At 41.5% G+C, this 21995-nt stretch overlaps 1 protein-coding gene across 2 annotated transcripts; it reads left to right on the top strand.

Annotated features, from left to right (window-relative positions):
* The first annotated feature begins 1927 nt into the window (after window positions 1-1927).
* On the top strand, window positions 1928-21535 carry LOC122070921 (SRSF protein kinase 2-like). Of its 2 annotated transcripts, XM_042635167.1 has the most exons (6): window positions 1928-2429; window positions 2671-3630; window positions 8957-9016; window positions 20579-20626; window positions 20713-21149; window positions 21225-21535. In XM_042635167.1, the coding sequence occupies exons 1-6, from the start codon at window positions 2229-2231 to the stop codon at window positions 21439-21441; spliced, it is 1923 nt and encodes a 640-aa protein (XP_042491101.1). In that variant the 5' UTR covers window positions 1928-2228; the 3' UTR covers window positions 21442-21535. The 2 variants fall into 2 exon arrangements, with proteins under 2 accessions (XP_042491101.1, XP_042491102.1); XM_042635168.1 differs by lacking the exon at window positions 8957-9016 and having other exon boundaries at window positions 1937-2429.
* The last annotated feature ends 460 nt before the right edge of the window (window positions 21536-21995 follow it).

Below are 21995 nucleotides of genomic sequence, written 5' to 3'. Positions count from 1 at the left end.
TAAAATAATAAAAAAAATCATATAAATTATTGCTCCTACTAAATGAAATGTGGCGTTGTTCATACACACATACCTACCGTGTATGAAAACCAAACCCTTATGACATAAACAGAAAAGAGGTTTATCCAACACATATAATATGGGGAGAGTTTTCCTCCACTGATGGGGATGATAATACCAATGGATCAATGGTCATAATTGTTGGGGATGCGGAATATCAAATCAAAAGTTGGTCATCGGAATGCCTCTTCAAATGCGTTAGGATATTTGTCAAACAAACAATAGAGAGGGATTTGGGTTATATTGAGATTTACGAAGGTAAATTCTCTAATGGAGTGTACTAGTTCCCATCACCGTTTGATAGAAGAAGTTCATTCAATGTTGAAACCCAAATGGATAAGACACTTTTCTCAATTTTGAATTATTGATTTGATAGAAGGATCAAGGTTTCTCATTGTAACTGAGTCTCTTTAAAATCAACAATTGTGTTATGACCAAGCGGTGTGATCCAATAAATGATATCATAACTTGTCCATTATCACACTTAAGGATAATGGTTTTTGTGGAGTGTGGGGGCGAAATGATTGCCTAGCCGTGCCCCGTATGAATGGTAACAATGCCTACCCTGTTGATGCTTCTACGTGCACTCCTATTTGCCTTTGCGTTGGTGTAGGGCTACCTCTTGGACAGAGAACTCTTTCTTTATGTAATAATTCTTTGGAAACACTTAACAAATCTACCACTAGCACCAAAATTTTCATCAGGAAAAAATTAGACAATTCTTTCAAGATGTTCTTTCTTTCAAGAAGGGGATACCTTTTATTGAACATCTCTTTCATCTATAATTAAACATTGTACATGGAAGTGCATTAATATATAACTAGTGTAAGCGTCTGGTACACCAAATGCGCAATTATAATGGTAAAAACTTCTCAAGTATAGGGATAAAACAACCCTATACTTCTCAATTATGCATAAATAACCAACGGCATTCCATATAAGGATTTCAAATGATAATCACATTCCATAGACATACAATTACATTCTACAAATCACATTGCGAGATTATATAGAGTGACAACCATAAGAGCATAACGGTCAATTTTGCCCCTACTCATGAACACTTTAAAGTCATACCTAGTACATTCATTGCACATAAAAACATCAATGTAAATTAATAAGATCAATCATTATTGAAATGGATTTGACAGACATACACACATATATACAACAATAATTTATTTGCCTCTATATCTTGAAGATCTAAAATGCCCTTTACTCTTCCTAGAGTCCCATCCAAATGTAATATTGGGCGTTGGAGAAGAGAATCTTTCTTCATCATGGGTGAAGGAAAACTTGATTTCATAATATAATTAGGAAATTGGTCTTTTGATTTTTCAGATGTAGTTAGCTAATGGTTGTTTCCAGTGCAAGGGTGCTACCCAACTCAGTCTGATTTATTTATAGCTCACTTAGAGCCTGATTACTAAGCCCAACACATTTAAAGTCCGATTATAGTCCATTTAGAGATAAATATGCCATTAGACTATTTTAAGTCAGTCTAAGGCCCGTTTAGCCTGATATTTAGTAGCCTAGACTGATGATCGCCTAAACGGACCAATAGCATGCAAAGTCCTAGAGTGGGGAGGTCCAATTAGGCCCAATCGAAACCAATTCGGCTTGAACAATTGACACTCCCTAGAAAAGCACACTGATGGAATGGGACAAAATGGTATCATCCATTGAAAGATAACAAGACCATTTCATGTGAAGACTATAAAGATACATACGTGTAGTTAATGGTACCGTGCCCCCCCGGCTAGATAACCTTTTCGCTAATTCCATACGCATTGAGCACTTGCATTGTTGCTTTCAAATCGATCTAAAGTGGCCTCGTTGTCTCCCCACCTTGTGGACCTGTCCTTTTCCTTTACTTTCTTTCCTTTCGTTTCTTCGACTTCTCGCCAAGATAAGTTATATATCATATCTAAGTAGTAAACTCTAAACTCCAGAAGCAAAACCCAATAACGGATTTTTTTTCCTCTCCTTCTACCTCTACCTGAGGAACCCTAACATACATTTTTTTTGTTCGATCCTTCTGGTTTTTGTGTCGAAGACAAGAAGAACCAATCGATCAATCTGATCGCTCGATCGAACTTCGAAATTTGTTCTTCTTTTTTTCCTTTCATTCTCTTTGGTACAAAGTTTTCTTTTTTACTGTTTGCGCAATGGGGGACAGCGAGAAGGAGGATCGGAGTGGGAGCAGCGATTTCACATCGGAGGACGAAGGGACCGAGGATTACAGGAGAGGAGGTTACCATGCTGTTCGAATCGGCGACACATTCAAGGGCGGCCGCTATGTCGTTCAGAGCAAGCTCGGTTGGGGTCATTTCTCCACCGTCTGGCTCGCCTGGGACACAAACAACTCTGTATGCCTTCCGTAAACCTCACCCAAAATCCCAAAATCCCTCTCTCTCTCTCTATATGTTTTCTGGTTTTCATTGTGGTTATCCTTAAATCTTTTTTGATTAATTAAATTGAAATAAGGAAAAAGAGACATAGGAGAAACAATTTTATTTATTTATTTATTATCTTTTTATTTTTTTTGGTTCGATGGAATTTTGTATTGAGATTGTTTTCATTTTCCTACGATTCCTGCCTAAACGGTAGCGATATGTAGCTCTGAAAGTTCAGAAGAGCGCTCAGCACTACACTGAGGCAGCAATGGATGAGATTACCATCCTCAAACAGATCGCTGAGGGGGACCCTGATGATAATAAGTGCGTCGTCAAGCTATTGGATCATTTCAAGCATTCCGGACCTAATGGCCAGCATGTATGTATGGTTTTTGAGTATCTGGGTGATAATCTATTGACGCTTATTAAGTATACTGACTACCGGGGGATGCCTCTCCACCTGGTTAAGGAAATTTGTTACCACATTTTGGTGGGTTTGGATTACTTACATCGCCAGCTTTCTATCATACACACTGACCTAAAGCCAGAGAACATTCTCCTCTTGTCCATGATAGACCCAGGAAAAGACCCCATAAAATCAGGTGCTCCTCTCATCCTTCCAGCTAGCAAGGATAAATCCATCTTCGAGTCTGGGGCTGGCAAGGATATTAAGAACTCCAACGGTGATTTGACAAAGAGCCAGAAGAAGAAGATCCGCCGGAAGGCTAAACGGGCAGCTCAAGGTTGTGTGGGAAAGGAAGTTGCCAAGGACTCCGAACCAGAGCCCAAAACTGCTGGTGCAGATGCAACTACCTCTAATGCAAAAGTAAATGCTGATCACTCCGAAGATCAGCTTGATACTTCCGCCAACAAAGATAATTCATCAAATGGTAATCCTTTAACCCATAAGAGAGGGAGCCGCTCCACAAGGCAGATGCTATTAGCAGCTGTTGACCTTAAGTGCAAATTGGTTGATTTTGGAAATGCCTGTTGGACGTATAAACAGTTTACAAGTGATATTCAGACACGGCAGTATAGGTGCCCTGAGGTTCTCCTTGGTTCAAAGTACTCTACTCCTGCAGATCTCTGGTCATTTGCTTGCATATGTTTTGAGCTTGCAACTGGTGATGTTCTCTTTGATCCTCACAGTGGTGACAACTTTGATAGGGATGAGGTATGTCTGCATTTTTGCTTCTTTGAAATTCTGATAATTTTACGATGTCATTTCTTACCCCATGCTGTTAGGCCAGTTCTTGAAAGAAATTTCTTATAATTCTTATTGTAAACTATCGGAGGAGTTTTTCTTATTATTTTCCTAGTTTGTGGGCTATCATAAGTAACTTGTCTTGAGAGACTTCTTCTGACACAAAGTTGAGTTTAATGCAATGCTAATGCCAAACCAGTGAAATCCAATGGGAGATTAAACCAGAATTGAGTGAATTCAATTATCAGAATGTCAAAGGATCTGAGCTGTTCAATATACTCGCTGAACACTATATTAGGTATAGGGAACAAACCATCAAAATTATAACACTATCCAACGGTCAGATTTTAAAATATATCAGAATCCTTCTAAAGATATGAAACTGAAATTTCTGATAGGGAACTAGAATTTGACTGCAGGAAATTAAGTAATTTAGAAAGTATCAATTAAGGGACTGATATGTTGATTAAGCAGTAGGGGAATCCTCAACTGAAATCATAAATCAGAATTTAAAGATTGATCCAGAAAATAGGAGATTGTTAAGAAGCAGAAACAAACTCAGACTCTTGAAAATGATAGAATTTTTTTGGTTTTTTGAAACTGAAACTAAATAGTGAAAAAAAAAATAAAAAATAGAAAGAATATAAGCAGGAATCACCACGAGTTTCCCTACCTTGAAAACACCGCCAAGGGTTCCTAGAATCACCACTAAGGAGCCTATTGATTCACCATTCACCCCTGCAGGGAGGTCTAAATCGCCATAGAGCAAAAGGCAAAAAGCCGACTTCATTCATCAAATTCATGTGCCGTAATTGCTATGTAATAACATATATGGAAATATTGTTGTAACCAACGTTAGTGAAAGAGAAATTATGACCTTACTTCTTTTTTCCCCCAATGAGGGTATATCCTATCATTTACATATGTACTTGAAAAATTTGCTAGACATTGACTACTTATAATTATATGAAAAGTCTGCAAATTATTTTTATTTTTGGTTGAAACTTCCAAATAATTTTGAAAACCTTTTTTTATGCGCATCTTAAATAACTTTGGGAATGAGACAAGTGGCAATTAAAAGGTTACAACTTCACTCGTCACCACTTTGGTGACAACAAGAAACACCCATATATATATATACACACACACACACACACACACAAACTCTCAAAATACGAATCCTAATGTGACTAGAAATAGCCTAAACTAACTAGTAATCAAACTAGCTGCGTAATTGACTAATGAAAGGCTTAACAATACTTCAAAATTGACTCAAAAACCTCCAGCTGGGTTTGGAGTTCCTTAATCAATCTAGGACTTGACATAATGGATGGAGATCAATTCGTAATGGGACTGTAGATTCTTATTCCATCATGAACTAGGACATGGAAAAATAATCAGTAGAGTAAATTAAACTAAAAACAAACCGCTACTTAAATAGAACTCCATAGTAGATTAGATATAAGATTCCCAGTGAGAATAGGATTCCTAGAGAAATAGGAATTCTGAAATTCTTGAAAGCTATGACATGTGTCATCGAAAGGTGCAACATTTGCTCGAGGAGTAAAATTCTTTGAGTATTTGACCACTGCTACGGACAAACCTGAGGAGGGTACTATCGCTCAGCACTGTCATGATATGGAAGCCTACAATCAATGGGTGAAAAAGGATTATAGTGTGCGCTTTATTATCTTAAGTGGAATGCATGATGATCTGATCGGTGATTATGAGAAATGCACGTCTATATCCATGTGGGACCAGCTGAAAATAGACCTCGAAGGTATATCTACTACAAGGTTAAGGGGGTATGACCTTGAAGCTTGAGATGTATAAGATTGACCCTAAGCACACTATGCCAAAACACCTTAGGATGGTCAATGATATGATTTGGAAGCTGAAAGATGCTGGGATCACCCTTACTGACGAGCAACAGATTCAAGCTGTAATCAGGACACTACCCGATTCCTAGAGCACCCATAAAGCTCGTTTTCACACAATGATGGCATTAAAATTTTGCTGATGTTGCACAACATGTGGAATTTGAGGCGGAGCGCCAAGAAGTGAGTCGTGTAACTGCCCTAGTCGCGTAGATAGGCAAACGCAAGTTTAAGTGCAAAAGTCGGGGCAACCTAGGAAATCATGGTAGGGCTTAGAATTATGCGCCAAAAGAGGGCAAGCCAGCCAATCGCAAAAGAGGCAAGGATGGTAGAAAGAAGGATTTATCCAAGGTTGAATGCTGTAATTGCCAGAAGATGGGGCACTTCGCTCGTGATTGCACTGAGCCGAAGAAAGTACCATTTATATCCCATTCTCTTTGTACATTTGTTTGTTTCTATGTTTTGGTTACCCATACACAGTCTTATTGGATTGTGGATACATGAGTAGCAAAACATATGGTTCGAATCGAGGGGGTTTTGTAGATTATTGTGCCGAGTTCCAGCTAGATCCCAGAACGTGTTCATGGGAAACGATACTAGTGAGGCAATTCAAGGAGTTGGTACTTATTAGCTCAAGATATGTACTGAACACACATTGCTTTAAAATGTGCTCTACGCACCGGATATTCAACATAATTTAGTTTCAGTTTTTATATTATTACCTTTAGGATATTCTTTCTATATTGACGGTTGCACTTTAGAGTTTTATTTGAGTGATACTATAGTTGGAAGTGGATCATTAATTGATGGATTTTTTTTTAAATTAGATCTAATTTTTTTTACTTCATCTATTTCTTATGTAGTTAATACATGTGATAACTACGAATCATTTAATGGGATGCTAGACTGGGACATATAGATCGAGATAGGATGGCTAGGTTAGCTAGAGAAGGCCTTTTAGGCTCACTTGCTAAAGTTGAACTCCTTATGTGCGAGCCCTATCTAATTGGTAAGGCTCATCGGAAGCCTTTTTGAAAGGCAGTCCAAGCTACCCATCCTCTGGAGCTTGTCCACTCAGATATTTGTGGACCTATGAATGTAAAGGCACGCCATGACACCTCTTATTTTGTCACATTCATTAATGATTATTCGCGATACATTTATATGTATCTTATCGCTCACCGCTATAAGGCATTATGCTTCGTGGCAGAGGTTGAGAATCAGTTAAGAGTTGAAAAACTCTGCGCATTGATCGGGGATGCGAGTATCTATCTGACCAATTTAAAGAACTATGTGAGGAGAAGAGGATTTGTAGGCAATTGACTATTCCTTACACTCCGTAGTGGAGATGAGGAATATGACAACCCTTGCATATGGTTAGGTCGATAATGGCGCAAACAAATCTCCTGATATCTTTTTGGGGGGGATTCTCTTTTGACTACAATCTACATTTTGGGTGCCTTCACAGTCAGTTCTTTCGATCCCCTATGAGTTATGGAAAGGCACAAAGCCCAACTTGGGGCATATATGACCATGGGGATTAGTGAACGTAAGTTTTGGAAGCTTGACCCTAGAATTAGGAAAAATATCTTTATAAGATATTTCGATAGCTCGAAGGGTTACTTTATGTACGGTGAACACTCTGATGGAGGAATGACTGAGATAAAGTCACGCGATGTTGACTTTATTGAGACAGACTTTCCTAACATTAGTGATGCTTGTGGGGATCTCGACCTCTTTGAGATAAAGGACGATGAAAGATTCTCACCTACCCTTTGCAAGGGTGGGGAATTAACTCATCCTATAATTTCTAGAGAAAGTGAGATCGATCAGCTTAGTGGGAAGGGAGTGACCACTAGACGATCATCAGGATTCCTTTACGCGTAGGAGCACTCGTGAGAACATTGCCCATTGTCGTTTTGAGATTGAAGGGGAAACTCTCATTTGTATTCCAAAGGATGAGGATGAACCCGCTTCTTTGCGAAAGGTACTCTCATTTGCTAAGGATAAGTGGCAAGCTGTTATGGAGGATGAATTGAGTTCTATGAGTAAGAACCAGGTATGAGAGTTAGTTGACTTACCTCCTGGCGTAAGACCATTGAGAAAAAAATGGATTTTAAAAGTCACAAACGTAAGGCGGAAGGTTCATTTGACAAGTATAAGGTACTTCTTGTGGCGAAGGGTTATATCCAAAGGAGTGTGTAGACTATGATGAGACTGACTCCCCTGCCTCATTCTTGCCATTGTCGCAAAATTGAATTTGGAACTCTTTTAGAGGGATGTTAAAACTGTATTTCTCAATGGAGAACCAGACAATGAGACCTTTATTGATCAACCAGTGGGTTTTGAGGTCAAAGGATGAGCACAAAGTCTGCCGTCTTAAACGTTCTATATATGGCCTTAAATAATTATCAAGGCAATTTTTTTTTTAAATTTCATTATGCCATTATCTCTATTGGTTTTGAAATGATTGAAGAGGACCACTGTGTGTATATGAAACGGTCCAAGGGAAGTTTTCTTATTCAATCCGTGTATGTTGACGACATTCTATTGGCTGGGAATGACATGGAGATTATTGTCGCTACTAAATAGTGGGTGTCTACTACTTTTGAGATGAAGGACATGGGTGAAGCAAACTTTGTGTTGGACATTAAAATCGTGAGGAATCGTGCCAGGAATTTTGTTAGGCGAGACTGTATCTTGGATAAGTAATAGGCAGACCTGCATTGCCCTATTCACGATGGAGTCCGAGTACATCGCGTGCTCGGCAGTTGTTCATTAGGCCGTTTGGCTGAGGAGGTTCATGATGATCGGAAGACGTGGTCCTAAAAGAATGGAAATGCATAACTAGAATTGATAGGGGGCTGAGTTGAGATGAGATAGTCAACTTAAATTTAATTTTTCAGTCAAGTTTTTTCTCATCTGTCGTCACAAAGGTGACTTTGGGATTTTCACTTAAAATTTCCTCCTGATTTTCTCATAGTTGTCAAGGCGTTGCCTTGCGTCCAGGCCCCCTCTAGGTCGCTTAGACACTGTGACAACTATAAATTAAAATTCACTTTCCTTTAATCATTTGCCATATATTTCCAAATATTGCTGATTGCTGTAGACGAGATACCAGCCAGCTGCTTTGATGTGGCATCTAGGTATTTTTCTGACATGGAACGACTTCTGCCTTGAAGCCTTTTACCATATTCCCAGTTTCTCATTGTTTTTTAGTTGGACATAATGACTTCAATTGGAATATCAATAGTCAATACTGTACAAGAAGTTGACATAGAAGTATCCTCCCTGCCATTGTCTTATTTCTGGTGATATCAGTCAAGCTATACCACCCCCCCATCCCCCACCCTCCCCCCAAAAAAAAAAAAATTATATTTTCCACTTCACTTGACTTGCAATAGCACCCTGTATAACAGACATCAAAGCAGAATATCAAAAGCTATGCTGGCCTTGCATCTGGACCCCCCCTTGCAATGGTATGCTTCTGTTATGTTCCAAACTGCTTGCCCCAGCTATAGTGCTGTTTCCTTGGATTATCTGCTTGTCTGTGTGTGCTGGTCATGATCTTTAGTGGCATGGTTGAATTGTGCTTCTTTAATGAATTGTATTAAGAGCCTTTGACTCTAGTTTGCTGCTAATTTTGTTTCATTTGGTTCTGCTACCCTGCATTCGGGGTTTTACTGTCACTCCTCTCCCTCATTATCATTTTTTCCCCCAAGTAGGACCTTGACACATTGTCCAAAGCTTGATAATGTTGTCAGTATCTTGACCAGTTTGTAAATGTCTTCATCATATTGTCTGTGTCTAGTTAGGATAAACTTCTTTATACCTCTCCAACTGGCTTGGTGTGCATTAGGCTGTTTCCTGTCCAGCAAACACTTATCCGTTCCTTGGGGAATCTCTGGCAGGGCGAGGAGGAAGCAGCTTTAATGCAGGAGTAGATTTGAAGAGAACTACCCCCAATATGTTAACCCCAAACAAGACAAATAATACCCCCAACAGCTAGCTTAGTAAAACTCAGAAATAGAACTTAGGGGATAAGGGCTAAAACCAGAATTAATCCCACAGACTTAAGAGCAAAACAGTACTCAAATCCCAATCAAAACTCAACCCTAGGAGAGAGAAATACTCCTGCAGCTAGGGCATGGAGCAATACCTGCAGCTGGGCCAGGAGAGCTCTGATTGAGCTATACTTTGGGTCGATGGAAGCCCTTGATGAGAGTACAAAAACCTGAAAATATGAAGCTGTTCTGATGGCTGATTGAGAAGATATGATTCTTCTTGAATTCTGACCTAAAAGAGAGAATAGGCAGAATTCTGCAGGAATAGTAGCACAGCAGTATCAGATGGTCTTCCAGGGATGATCGATTCATCCTTCTCTTACAGTGTAGAACCAGTCCTCCAAAAGACTTACAGATCTGATCCCAGACTTGGCAGTAAAGGGGATCAATTGAACTCAAGATCAAAGATTCTTTGAGGGGCGATTAGGATCAGGTCTGAGATCTTTTTAAATCGATAAGGCGGTAACAGTGAGCAAACAGAAAAATACGTGCAGGAAAATAAGAAGAAAAAACAAGATGGAGGGTTGTGGAGGATGAAAGAGAATAAAGGAATGGGTATCTCACCCCTCAGGTTTTGGGTTTCACAACCCTCAAAGGTTTAGGCATCTCACCTCTCAATAACAGTTTTTTAGCTAAAGAGTAATCACTCAATAAATTTTTTCATTCAAATCTGAGAATTATGAGTACATAAGCTTCTTTATTTATAGAGGGCAGAATAGCAATTAAACTATAACTAGGAGCTAGTTTTCAAAGAGGGACTAGACACTCCTAGTACAACTAGGACTTGAAATAGACCAAAACTATAACTCCAACATGAAGTAGGATTGACCAACTAATAGTCCATATCGGATATTACAATCGGTGGGCCCAATGGGCCTTTATTGAATTAAAACAACTTAAATAAAAGCACTTAATATAAATTCCGTTTTCCTACTTTCTACCTATATTTTAGGTCCATTAAAGTGGCCCATTACAAATAAAACCCATGGGATCAAAGGCCCAACACACACATAATTCAACCCAAGGCTTATTTGCAATATAATAAGTCCATTAAGTGATTTATCTACATCAAGCTTCAGTTTGGAACTAACTTCAAAGAAGGTGGCTTTCCAAATCAAATAAAAGGAGCTAGAGTTGGAAGTCCATCTAATGTCGCAAGTAGAGGGAACTCCGTAAGTCATGTCGACCAAAATCCATTGCCTATGAAGAGGGATAATACGTCTCCTGCTAGGTCAGCAAGTTTTGAGGACTCTTTTCCAAATAGAGGAAGAGAAGGGGCAGGCAAAGAACATATGTTCCACGTCTTCGAATCCATTCTAGCAAAGAAGCAAGAATAGGAAACTGAATTTGATGGTGGAGTAGAAAGGATTGGGTGGAAAGACAATTGAAGAGGGCTCTCCAGACTATGAAACTGTGATGGGGAATATGACCATTAAACCAGACAATCTTCCGCTGGGAGCAAGGGGATTGTGAGATCAAATAAGATTCCAAGCTAAGGAGGAGCTGAAGGGACCTGAAGGGGATGGCAACTAGATGATTGTCTCCTTTGCCACGATGACAAGAGGGGATAGGAGGGAGGGACAACCAAATGGCTGAGAGAGGAGGGGAGGACTCAAGAGGAGACTAGGACCCATTGGTGATGATGGAGGCCACCGAGGAATCTCTGTTAAGGCTTGAGGTGTAGATTGCTCTATGGCCGATCTCGGAGAGGAGCACACTAGAAGGGTGCCGATTGTCCAACCATAAGGATGTGGTGAGCCCATCAAAGATCGAGCTTCTAATGGCACGAATGGCGAAAGGACAGAGGCTAAGAATGATGCGCCAAACCTAGGAAGAGTTAGAATGGGGGGACAGTCCAAAGGGAGTGTTTGCGAAGAAGCGAGGAGTAGACCCAGGATACCCAAATGCTTTTGTGCTTGGAAACAATTTTCCAGATGAGCTTAAGGATCCTCGTAGGGTTTACATCTCGGATCCTATGAATCCCAAACCTCCTTCCTACTTATAAGGGAAAACCTTGGCCCAACTGACATGGGATGGAGGAATCTTGAAGATTCTCCCCCTTTCCAGAGGAACGAACACATGAGGGGTTCAATAAATTTGATGGTGGATTGAGGGAGAAGATTCCAGACAAATAGATAGCAGGATTGGAGGACAAATCTGATGAGGACGAGGGAGCCCGCGTATGAGAGAATCTTACCTTTCCAAAGCTGAAGCGAGGAGTAGACCCAGGGGACCCAAATGCTTTTGTGCTTGGAAACAATTTTTCAGATGAGCTTAAGGATCCTCGCGGAGTTTACATCTCAGATCCTAAGAATCCCTAAACTTCCTTCTTGCTTAGAAGGGCAAACCTTGTCCCAACTGATGATGGGGTGGAGGAATCTTGAAGATTCTCCCTCTCTCCAGAGGAACTAACACATGAGGGGTTCAATAAATTTGATGGTGGATTGGGGGAGAAGAAAGATTCCAGACAAATAGATATAGCATGATTGGAGGACAGATCTGATGAGGACAAGGCGGCCCGCGTATGAGAGAATTTTACCTTTCCAAAGCTGAAGCTTTTTGCGGATAAGATCAAGCATAAGGGTGTAGTGATGAGCAGAGTGCCTGGAGGGGATAAAAGGGAGACCAAGATATGTGATAAGAAAGGACCCTTGGGAGAAGCTAATGATGCCAAGAAGGGAATATTTTTAGCATCAAAGACCCCCGCTAGGAACATGTGAGATTTGAGAAGATTTATGCGAAGACTGAAAAGATTTTCAGGGAGGCGGAGGGAGGAGATTATAGAAATGGATGGAGAGAAGATCATAAGGACATCCGCGAAAGCGAGGTTGGTGAGCTTAAGGGCTTTAGACTTGGGGAGAGGAGAGATGAGATGGAGGTCAATGTAGGATCGAATGGGTTTGGAGAGAGGATTTCTAAAGCGAGAGAGAAAATGTCGGGGAAAGGGGCTGCCTTGCCTAATTCCAATACTAGAGGGAAAAAAACCAGCAGGATTGCCATTGACTAAGACTGAGAAGCGGGGAGAGGAGATGTAGGAGTGGATCCAGTGGATAAAGATTGGGGGGGGGGGAGAAGTACATCTAGAGAATAATATTGGAAATGAAATCCCATTTGATGGAGTCAAAGACTTTGTGGATGCCAATTTTCATGAAAGCAACAGGGGAATGGGATTTTCTTTCAAATCCACGAATAATTCTTGGCAAAGAATGATGTTATCAGAAATGCTTCTCCCAACAATAAAGGTAGGCTGGTTTGGGCTAACCAGAGAGTCAATGACAAACTGGATTCTGTTAGCCAGAATCTTGGAAATAAATTTGTAGAGGAGATTGCAAAGGAAGATAGGCCTGAAGTTAGCCATGGAGGAGGCACCTTCTTTCTTGGGGATGAGACAAAAGAAGGTTTGGTTGATTCCATTAATCTGAGAAGAGTGAGTAAAAGAAATTGTGGATAGCATTCAAGAGGTTAGATTTGATGATGTCCCAACAAGAGGAGAATAATCCTATACTGAATTCCTCAGGACTAGGGGCTTTGTTCGATTTGTGGGAAAGAATCACTGCAGTGATCTCCTCATCAGAAGGAATAGCTTGAATGGAGGCAAGGAGGTGAGGGGGAATGACTTTATTGATCAAGCCAGGAGGGATAGGGGAGGAAGGGGCAGTAGATGATGGATTGAACAGATTGGAAAAGTATATCGAAGCTTTAGATTTGATAGAATCCAGGCTGATGAGACGGGTTCCATCACTAGAAATGAGCTTAGGAATGGAGTTCAGATTTGTTCTGGCTTTAAGGGAGTGGTGAAAGTAGGCGGACTTGGAATCACCAAGTTTAAGCCACTTGATTCTAGAGTTCTGCTTGAGAAAGCTTCATTCTTGAGCTATAAGAGATGATAGCTCCAGAGAAGTGGCTTGCTCATCAGAGGCAAGGGGTAGGATTATAGCTTGGAGGCTGGATTGGATAGCAACCAGCTTGATTCTGCAATCAGAGACCCTAGAAGGCTAGAAGAAATGTTGCCAAAGGAGGAGGCATATCAGGCCTTAAGAGCCACTTTAACGTACTTGAGCTTCTTGGCAAAGGCAATGAGAGGGAGAGGAGAAGGCCTGGATAGGCTCAGTCCAGGCTTCTTGATGGTAGGGTTAAAATCCCGATGGTTGGCCCACATGTCAAAAAACTTAAAGTGTTTGGGCCCGAAGGAAATATAAGGCTGAACAAGAAGAAATATGGGGCAATGGTCAGAGATACTGAGGAGAGGGAGAGGAGAAGACCTGGACAGGCTCAGTCCAGGCTTCTTGGTGGTAGGGAAAAAATCCCAATGGTTGGCCCACATGTCAAAAAACTTAAAGTGCTTGGGCCCGAAGGAAATATAAGGCTGAACAAGAAGAAATATGGGGCAATGGTCAGAGATATTGGGGAGACTGAAGGTGGCATGGAAGAAGGGAAGCAGGAGAGCCAATGGTCATTAATGAGGATCCTGTCGAGCTTGCAAGCAATCTTTTCACCACCGCTTATGTGATTGTGCCAAGTAAGCTTGGTCCTAGACCCAGGGGAGGGAGCTAGCCTGAGAAGCCAGGGGCCTAAGGTCATTCCAAAGGGAAATTTTTATCAGTGGCATGGTTGAGGGTGTAAACCATAGTGAAGGCAATAGATGGGGAGGTAGAGGGAAAGAATATGACGAGATGGATAAATGGGGAGGAGGAAGAAGAGAGGATGACATGCATCTTAGTAGAGTTCTAGAGGATCCAGATACGGCCTAGGGGGTTGGATGAATAATTGGATATGAGGGACCAGGAGGGAGCGATGGAGGAGGCAATCTGAGAAGCTTTGGATTGAGGGATTCTAGTTTCAAGGAGACAACAAAGATCATAGTTGGAGGATTTCAAAAGGGACGAATTTCACATTGCTTTGCCGTGGAGTCAAGGCATGGAGGGATTGGTGGGGGGGGGGGGTAGAAGCTCTTTGGAGCAATTCAAAACCAAGGCCTGGCAGGAGGATTTGTTCCTCTTTTTCCTTCTGTGGTATTCCTGTAGAGTTGGAGAGTTGCTGTTGGAATCCATGAGGGGAGGATTAGCAGAAGACGTGGACCCAAAGGGTTTGACCTGTGCTTGGAACTGGAAGCTCCATCCTTGGAGAGAGTCAGGGAGATGTGTGGCGCCCTTCTGGCACTGATTGCTGATGGGCGGAGATTGACAAGTGGAGACAGCCTGAGGGGAAGTCCTGACAGCTACCAAGGGGGAGGTAGGAGAGACAATGGTGTTGTTTTCCTTATGAAAATGATTGTGGAGGCGGAGGTGGAGGCGGCGAGCTTGAGACAGTGCTTTTGCGAGGGGAAGCCTCAACATGCAGGTGATGACTGTGCGAGAGAGGCAAGGCATCAGGTCTGCGAGGGGAAGACAAGCTACTGGTTCTGTGAGGGGAAGCCCCAGCAGAATCAAAGAAAGGGGTGGAGCTAGGCTGCAGCAAATGAGGCGGCAGTTGGGGCGGTATGCGAGTGGAAGCCTTAGCATGCTGGCAATGACTGTGCGAGAGAGAAGAGGCATTAGGTCTGTGATGGGAAGCCTCAACAGGAACGTGGATGGCTCTGTCCGAAGGCGCCGGAAGCGGAGATAGCAGGGGATGCGTGGGGAAGCCACAGCTGCCAACGAGTGATGGACAGATCAGGCGAGACATGATCAACAAGGGATGAGTCGACAGTGACATCCGGGCCAAGAGACGAGACCGCGAGAGAAGGAGAAGGGGCTCGGGGGTCGGGCAGGGATGGAGTGGCGGATATGCCAGGATCCAAAGGCAGGGGAGATGTGCTCCCATGGAGGAAAAGGGCCTGAAGGGATGGGTAGTGGAGTACTGGGTCATAGAGGGGTTATGAAGGGATGGGTAGTGGAGTACTGGGTCATAGAGGGGTTATGGGCCAGGTGAGTTTTAGAAGTAGAGGCGTGGGCTTGGGTTAGGGCTTGAACAGAGGTAGTAATGGTCTGGAAAGGGGGCAGAGGGCTAGAGTTCAATAAGGAGGTTTGGTTCGGTCTAGGAAAGTTGGGTTTTAAAAAGTAGTTGGACAAAGGGTTAGGGTTAGGCAAAGGTAGGAGGGGAGGAAGGATAAAGGGGTAAAAAGAAGAAGTAGGGATATCAATCTAGGGAGTAGAAGAAAGGGGGAGGATTTGACAGGCGCAGAGTTAGACGAAGATTGAGAAAGATTGCTGGCAGAGGAGGAAGGCTGCAAAAGGGGAAGAGTGCAGGTAGAGGAAAACTACCTTGACAGGGATCTGGAAGAAGCAACAAGGGACACAGAGGGGGACGAAGACTCCATACGACTATACAAGAGTCAGGTGAGCCAAGGACAGCAAACCTGTTGCATGCAGGGGTGAAACCACGAAGGACTGATGGACAAAGAGAGGGGCTACGATTTCCTTGGAAGCGCTATTGGCAGTTCCCGAAGAGGGACGGGAGGAATGAACTGGCCGGTGGCTAGAATGAAGGTGAGAACGGCTTCTTCTCCTCCGGTGACCACAGCTAGGGTTTCTTTCAACTGGAGCAGCCATGGGAATTAGAGGAGGGTAGAGGGAACTTTCAGGATGAAAGGGGGGGGGGGACCTCTTGAACAGCAGAAATCTGGCCGTATTTCTCAGCGTGGGAGCAAGCTTCATTTATGGAGGAGCATGACTTGGTGTGGTGTCCAAAAACTTGGCATTTCAAGCATTGGGGAGGGACCCAATCATAAAGAGCTTTTTGTAGAAAAGAATGGCCTTCATCAGCCATAACAAGAGCAGAGGATGGAGGGAGGACTTCAGCAGGGACATCTATGCAGATTCTAGCAAAAGAATCTTTTTTTCTGGTTCTTTCATCAGGGAAGAGGGGAGATCTTATTATAGATCCAATGGTGCTCAGGCCATGTTCACACTAGTAGTGGAGGGGAAGTTTGGGGAGAACAACCCAAAGAGGAAGAGACTGGAAATCAAGATTATGAAGATGCACGTATTGGTTCCATTGGTTGAGAAAGAGTGGCCTTTTCCCTACTTGCCAAGGGCCGGCTTCAAGAACTCTGGTTTTGTCTTCTTCAAGGGAGAAGAGTGAAGAAGAAGGTACCAGGAGTTCGGTTGGAATGAGGTGGTAGGCGAGGGTGTTCCAGTGGAGGACTCCACCGGGGGGTTGGCGGACATGGGAGGGTCAGGAGGGGTGAGCGCAATTATTGCTGGAAGAGTCTAATTTGCAGCAGGATTGAAGTTTCTGAATAAATTCAATAAAACTAAGAAGGAAGAAAATAATAGAAGCGATATTTATAAGAAAATGAAAATCTAAGAGATTTATAAACAAAATCACTCGTGTATTTCTGGGATCACTTCTGGGAAAAAATAGCTTAAAAAAATGAAAGATATGGTGAGATGAATATTGTGTATCTATAACAAAAAGGGGGTACCCAATGCATGAGGTTCCCTCCATTGTGGGGTTTGGGGAGGGTCATAATGTACGCAGCCTTACCGCCGCTTCAGAGAGGCTGTTTCCAGGCTCGAACCCGTGACCACTTGTCACAATGGACCAACCTTACTGTTGTACCAAGGTCTGCCCTCTGTCTGTGAATCTGTAGCAGAAGAAAAAAAAATATATACTTGAGCCATGGCCATTTGCATCTCCTACTACAAACACAGTTGGACTTCAAAGAAATTTAAATTGAACTTTGTATGATCTCTGTTAGATCTCCTACATAGAAGTGATTATATAACACAAACGTGATTGAACCAAAATAAACCCGACCAACCCAAATTCGAACTAGATGAACCACTCTAACCTAATAGAAAAAAAAAAGAATCTGGAGTAACCTTTGATATCCCATACCTACTTACAACTAGAAAAGAAACAAAATATAAGGTCTACTGTAAGTTAATAATAAGAAATAAAACATAAAGACTTCTACTGTGAGTTAATAGTCACCCTTTAATATAATCAGGTATGCAGTATCAGAATATAGTGTCCTCGATTAGAGCTGGGATTCAGGGGCTATCTATTTTCAAGTCACTGCCATGGGCACATTTAGTGATGGATGGATATTTGGCTTTAGTGATAAAGTGGCTGTCCCAAGGTGTATAGACACCACGGAGTTATGCACAGGAAGGCTAGATTAGTGTTTTCTTGAGGGAACATCTCATTTTCTCAGAGACAAGATCAGAAAATTCCTTGACAGATGCTTTAACCAAAGGAAGAGTTGGTAGTAATTTCATGTATTTAGGCCAATTCCAATCACATAATGTAAGGGTATAGTTTTTGTTTTGTCCTCTCTAAGATGGCTTTTCTTTTGTTGGGCGTTTACTCTTGTAGCTGTCTAGTTTCTGCATCATTTTTATATATCTTTTCTTAGGAAAACCTAATACAATTTTGTAGCTCATAAAGAAAAGAAAAGAAAGAAAGGAAAGAAAAAAGAATACGTCATTGATGGGGGTGGCAATTATACGACTGTCCAAGCCAACATGTACATGACTTGGTATTACAGGGTTATGGTAGAGGGAAATTCGGCATGGCAAAGGATTTACATGACATGGTCTATAAGCAGGTAATGTTGGGATTGAGGGGGTGTGACATGCTTGACCCATTTGATGTGATAACTTTTTAATGGTTGAAACTAAAAAATATTTAATATACGTAAACATCAGTGTGTGTAGCTCTATAATTTTCTCAAATATAACCGAGAGTTGCAAGATCTTGGATGCTTCTGGATTGTGCGTGGAGCATATGTAAACCATTTTTAGTTGGATACTCCTGCCTTGTGTTTAAGTAGCAATAACAATCACTACCAACCACACCCATGACAATCAAATTCAAAAGCAAGACGGTATTAAAATTTTGAAAAATCAGCAAAATAACAGTCACTTTGTACCCTTTTGACTTGAAATTCTTAACACAATGCACTGAATCCACCTAGCATCTTAGCCCATCTTCTACCATCCATGTCTGGGCATGACTGTGTCACTGGATTAGGCTGGACATTGAACTTATTGAGGCCAGCATTTTTTCTTTTGGTAACTGAAGTCCTTATTCAAAACACGATCAAGTACATAGTATAAAGACTAACAGACAATAATTGTAGAATAATACGACAACAAATAAATCCCACTCAGGTGTGGAAGTTGGTAACTCAGTTTGTATTAAATTGGAGGTCAGTGATCTCTTCTCTGTATTACAGTCATTGATAACTATACTTTATCCAGTAAAATGCTTACTGACAAGATGTAGGGTAAATAATGTAATTTCAAACAAAATAGACTTTAGTGCCTAGAGTGACTAAAGATTCATGAGGTTAGAGGGTAAAAAGAAAATTGAAAATGGTGATGTGCGTGGTTCTTGTTCTTGCTTGGCGTATGTGATTGTGACAAATGCTGGAAAATGCTCAACTGGGGAGCGACGCCTGTTTGAAGTTGGCTCCATTAATGATGAGCATTCTATTAGATGGAAAAAGCTGCAGCCTGATCCACCAAGACCAGCAGTCTGTGTGACATTGATGCACGGCACAAAATGCATGCCCGGAAGCATGTGGGCCTAGCGAGCTTTCGGAGGAGAGGAAGGGGTAAAGAGCCATAGCAAAGAGCTGATAAAGGAGAGCATTGAATAAAGCAGAGAGAGATCGCATGAGGGAAAAAAAAAATGATTATAAGAGGATTCCTAGAATCACTTCCTGGTTCACCCTGCCTTTGAAAGAGGTCTGAGATTTCTGGTCATTTGATTCTTCAACTGGTACGTTTCAGGGGCTGAAAACAGAGGAGGTAGAAAAGCAAAAAAGGAAAGGAATGAGGAATCCTTAGATGAGATGGACTGAAAGAGGATGTACCATTATGGATCTACCATTGAATCTAATATTAATTAAATTACAACTTGCTGGGTATGTAGTTGGATCATGCTATATTTCCTGGGTTTCCTGTAGCTCTTGTGTTTGCTGAAAATAAGAACATAAAAATCTAAGAGGCATAAATATTTGCTCGTGTGTCTCAAAGGAGGGAACGATTTGGAAAGATGTAAGTCCCAAATAAGGTGTTCAGTTAGGACTGAAGCTACTCAAAGATTAAGAAGAGAGAATCTCCGCTCCTACTATTAGAGAACATAGATACTGTGATCCAAGAATGGAAAAGGTTAAGCAAGTTCCTAGGGTGTTCAGTGTTCTCATAAACTTGATTTTTCACTTGCCGAAATATGCCGACATAGGAGCAAGATGATGCATTTCCTCATGATGTGGAACCTAGATAGTTGCTCCCTCACCATTGCCAGGCACCCACACGGCCATGCCTTTCAGGCCCCGACTGATTCAACCTTTCTTTATCATTTGGATTCAGTGCCGTGAGATGTATTGATCCACCAAATACATGCACAAACGCAAACGGAGCAGCCTGGGAAATTTCCTCGTACACAAACACTGCCACAAAAGTCCTTTGTGTTTCTTTTTTTGGCAGGGGGAGACATGGCGTTCTCCAAGAGGACAGCTTATTTTTATTCTCATCTTTTGCTTCTATGCACTTTCCAAACTCCAACTGGAAGTTGACAATTGGACGAAATGAGAATTACTTAACTTACCCTTTTTGTTTTCAAGATAGAATCTGACTTTTTCAGTATGGTCCTAAACTTTCTAGTCTAATCACAAAAATATTCCCCATTTTAAAACATTGTACTGTTTTGTTGGCAAGGGCAACAAAAAAAGAAGTGGTTAAATCTGTTGTAATCAGCTTGGTTACAAACAGCTTTTCCCTACTTTAATTATCATCCCTCATATGACTAAAATCACAAATGTTAATAACTTTGGGAGACATTTTTACTTACAGATTTTGTTTTTCTTTTATGTGTTGAAATAATCAAGGCTGAGGCACAAAGTTTTGGCTGGGCAATTCTTTATTTGTTTGCTTGACTCCTAGATTATGCTTCCAAGGACATCTTGTGGCTAAAACTAAAAACTGCTCAAGTGTTCTGTTCGTGCTTGAATCAAAGTTGACTGTTTACAATCTTGCTTTGTAGGATCACTTGGCTCTAATGATGGAACTCCTTGGGATGATGCCGCGCAAGGTAACTGGATCGATTTCACAGAACTTAACATTTTAATTTTAAATGCCTGTTTTAACTTCCCATTGGCTGACGATATTTGCTTTCAGATTGCATTAGGTGGTCGGTATTCTCGGGATTTCTTCAACAGGTATGGTGACTTGAGACACATCCGGCGGTTGCGTTTTTGGCCCCTTAATAAGGTGCTTGTGGAGAAGTATGAGTTTACAGAGCAAGATGCAAATGATATGGCTGATTTCCTAGTCCCAATACTGGATTTTGTCCCTGAGAAGCGGCCAACTGCCGCCCAATGCCTTCTCCATCCATGGATTAGTACAGGACCTTGGCTTCTTGAGCCTTCCATGCCTGCTTCTCAGATCCAAGTTGTAGATGGAAATATTTCTGAGAGCAAGAAGAGAGAGAATGATGAGAGAGAGGCAATGGAGGTGGGCGTGGGAAACATGGCAATTGATGTCGCTTCTAATCGGGTCAAAGATCCTCAATCCAGTAGCAAACCCACCAAGGCAGCTGTTCTTATTTCTTCTAGGTAGTGTTGCAGCTCTGTGCTTTCTTGATGGATTTTACACAGCTTTGAGTTACAAGAATTTGGGGTCTAGTGCAGGATGATCACTGCTCCTATTGGTTTTGGCTCCTACGTCCTTTTTATGGAGAGTGAATGGGTGATACTTGGAAACTGTTTTACTCCAGCTGAACAGAACCGAAGTCTCAAACCAGTTAAATGTTCAGATTTACTGAAGATTTTTCCTGTAATCTCTGGCATGTGTCTCCTTGAGACATGGTTCTCCTTCTCTCCATGTACACCACAGATCGTGTCGTGAGGGGATTCATGTACATAACATTACAAATGATGGATTTTTTGGGGACATTTTTATAGAGAAATTATATTGGCAGTTGTGCTAGTTAGTATTGAAACTTTTTAGCTGTGATTGCATTTACCCCATCCACAACAAACATCAGTGCACCTGTGATTCTTTGCACACTTGATAACCTGTTTCATGGAGGCTGAAAACTTTAACCTAGTTTTTTGGAATGTTTTTAGTGAGTACCTATTAAAGATATTGGTTGTGCACTGTGCCTGATTTCGTCGAATGCTGAGTGTGGTCCATACCGACCAGAGGTGATATGGGTTTCCCTTACCTCTCCCAAAATCTTCTAGTAGGATGGTCCTGGATCACCAGGCCAACTTAAGGGTGGATGATTTAAGTTATTTGTTTGTGTCTTCTGTGAGTGCTCTGGGTACACTTTTTTTTCTTCTGTTTGCGTCTTCTATGTGATGCATCTCTCTTCAGAAGTATTAAGCTGAATCGTTTCTATCCTAAATCTCGCAACTTTTGTTTGTTGATGGCACTTTTTTGTTCTATAGAGCAATTAA

Source organism: Macadamia integrifolia, unplaced genomic scaffold (genome assembly GCF_013358625.1).
Source record: "Macadamia integrifolia cultivar HAES 741 unplaced genomic scaffold, SCU_Mint_v3 scaffold_157A, whole genome shotgun sequence".
In the NCBI taxonomy this organism is placed as follows: Eukaryota; Viridiplantae; Streptophyta; class Magnoliopsida; order Proteales; family Proteaceae; genus Macadamia; species Macadamia integrifolia.
Note: the sequence above shows the minus strand (reverse complement) of the source record. Positions and strands in the feature narration are given on the sequence as shown.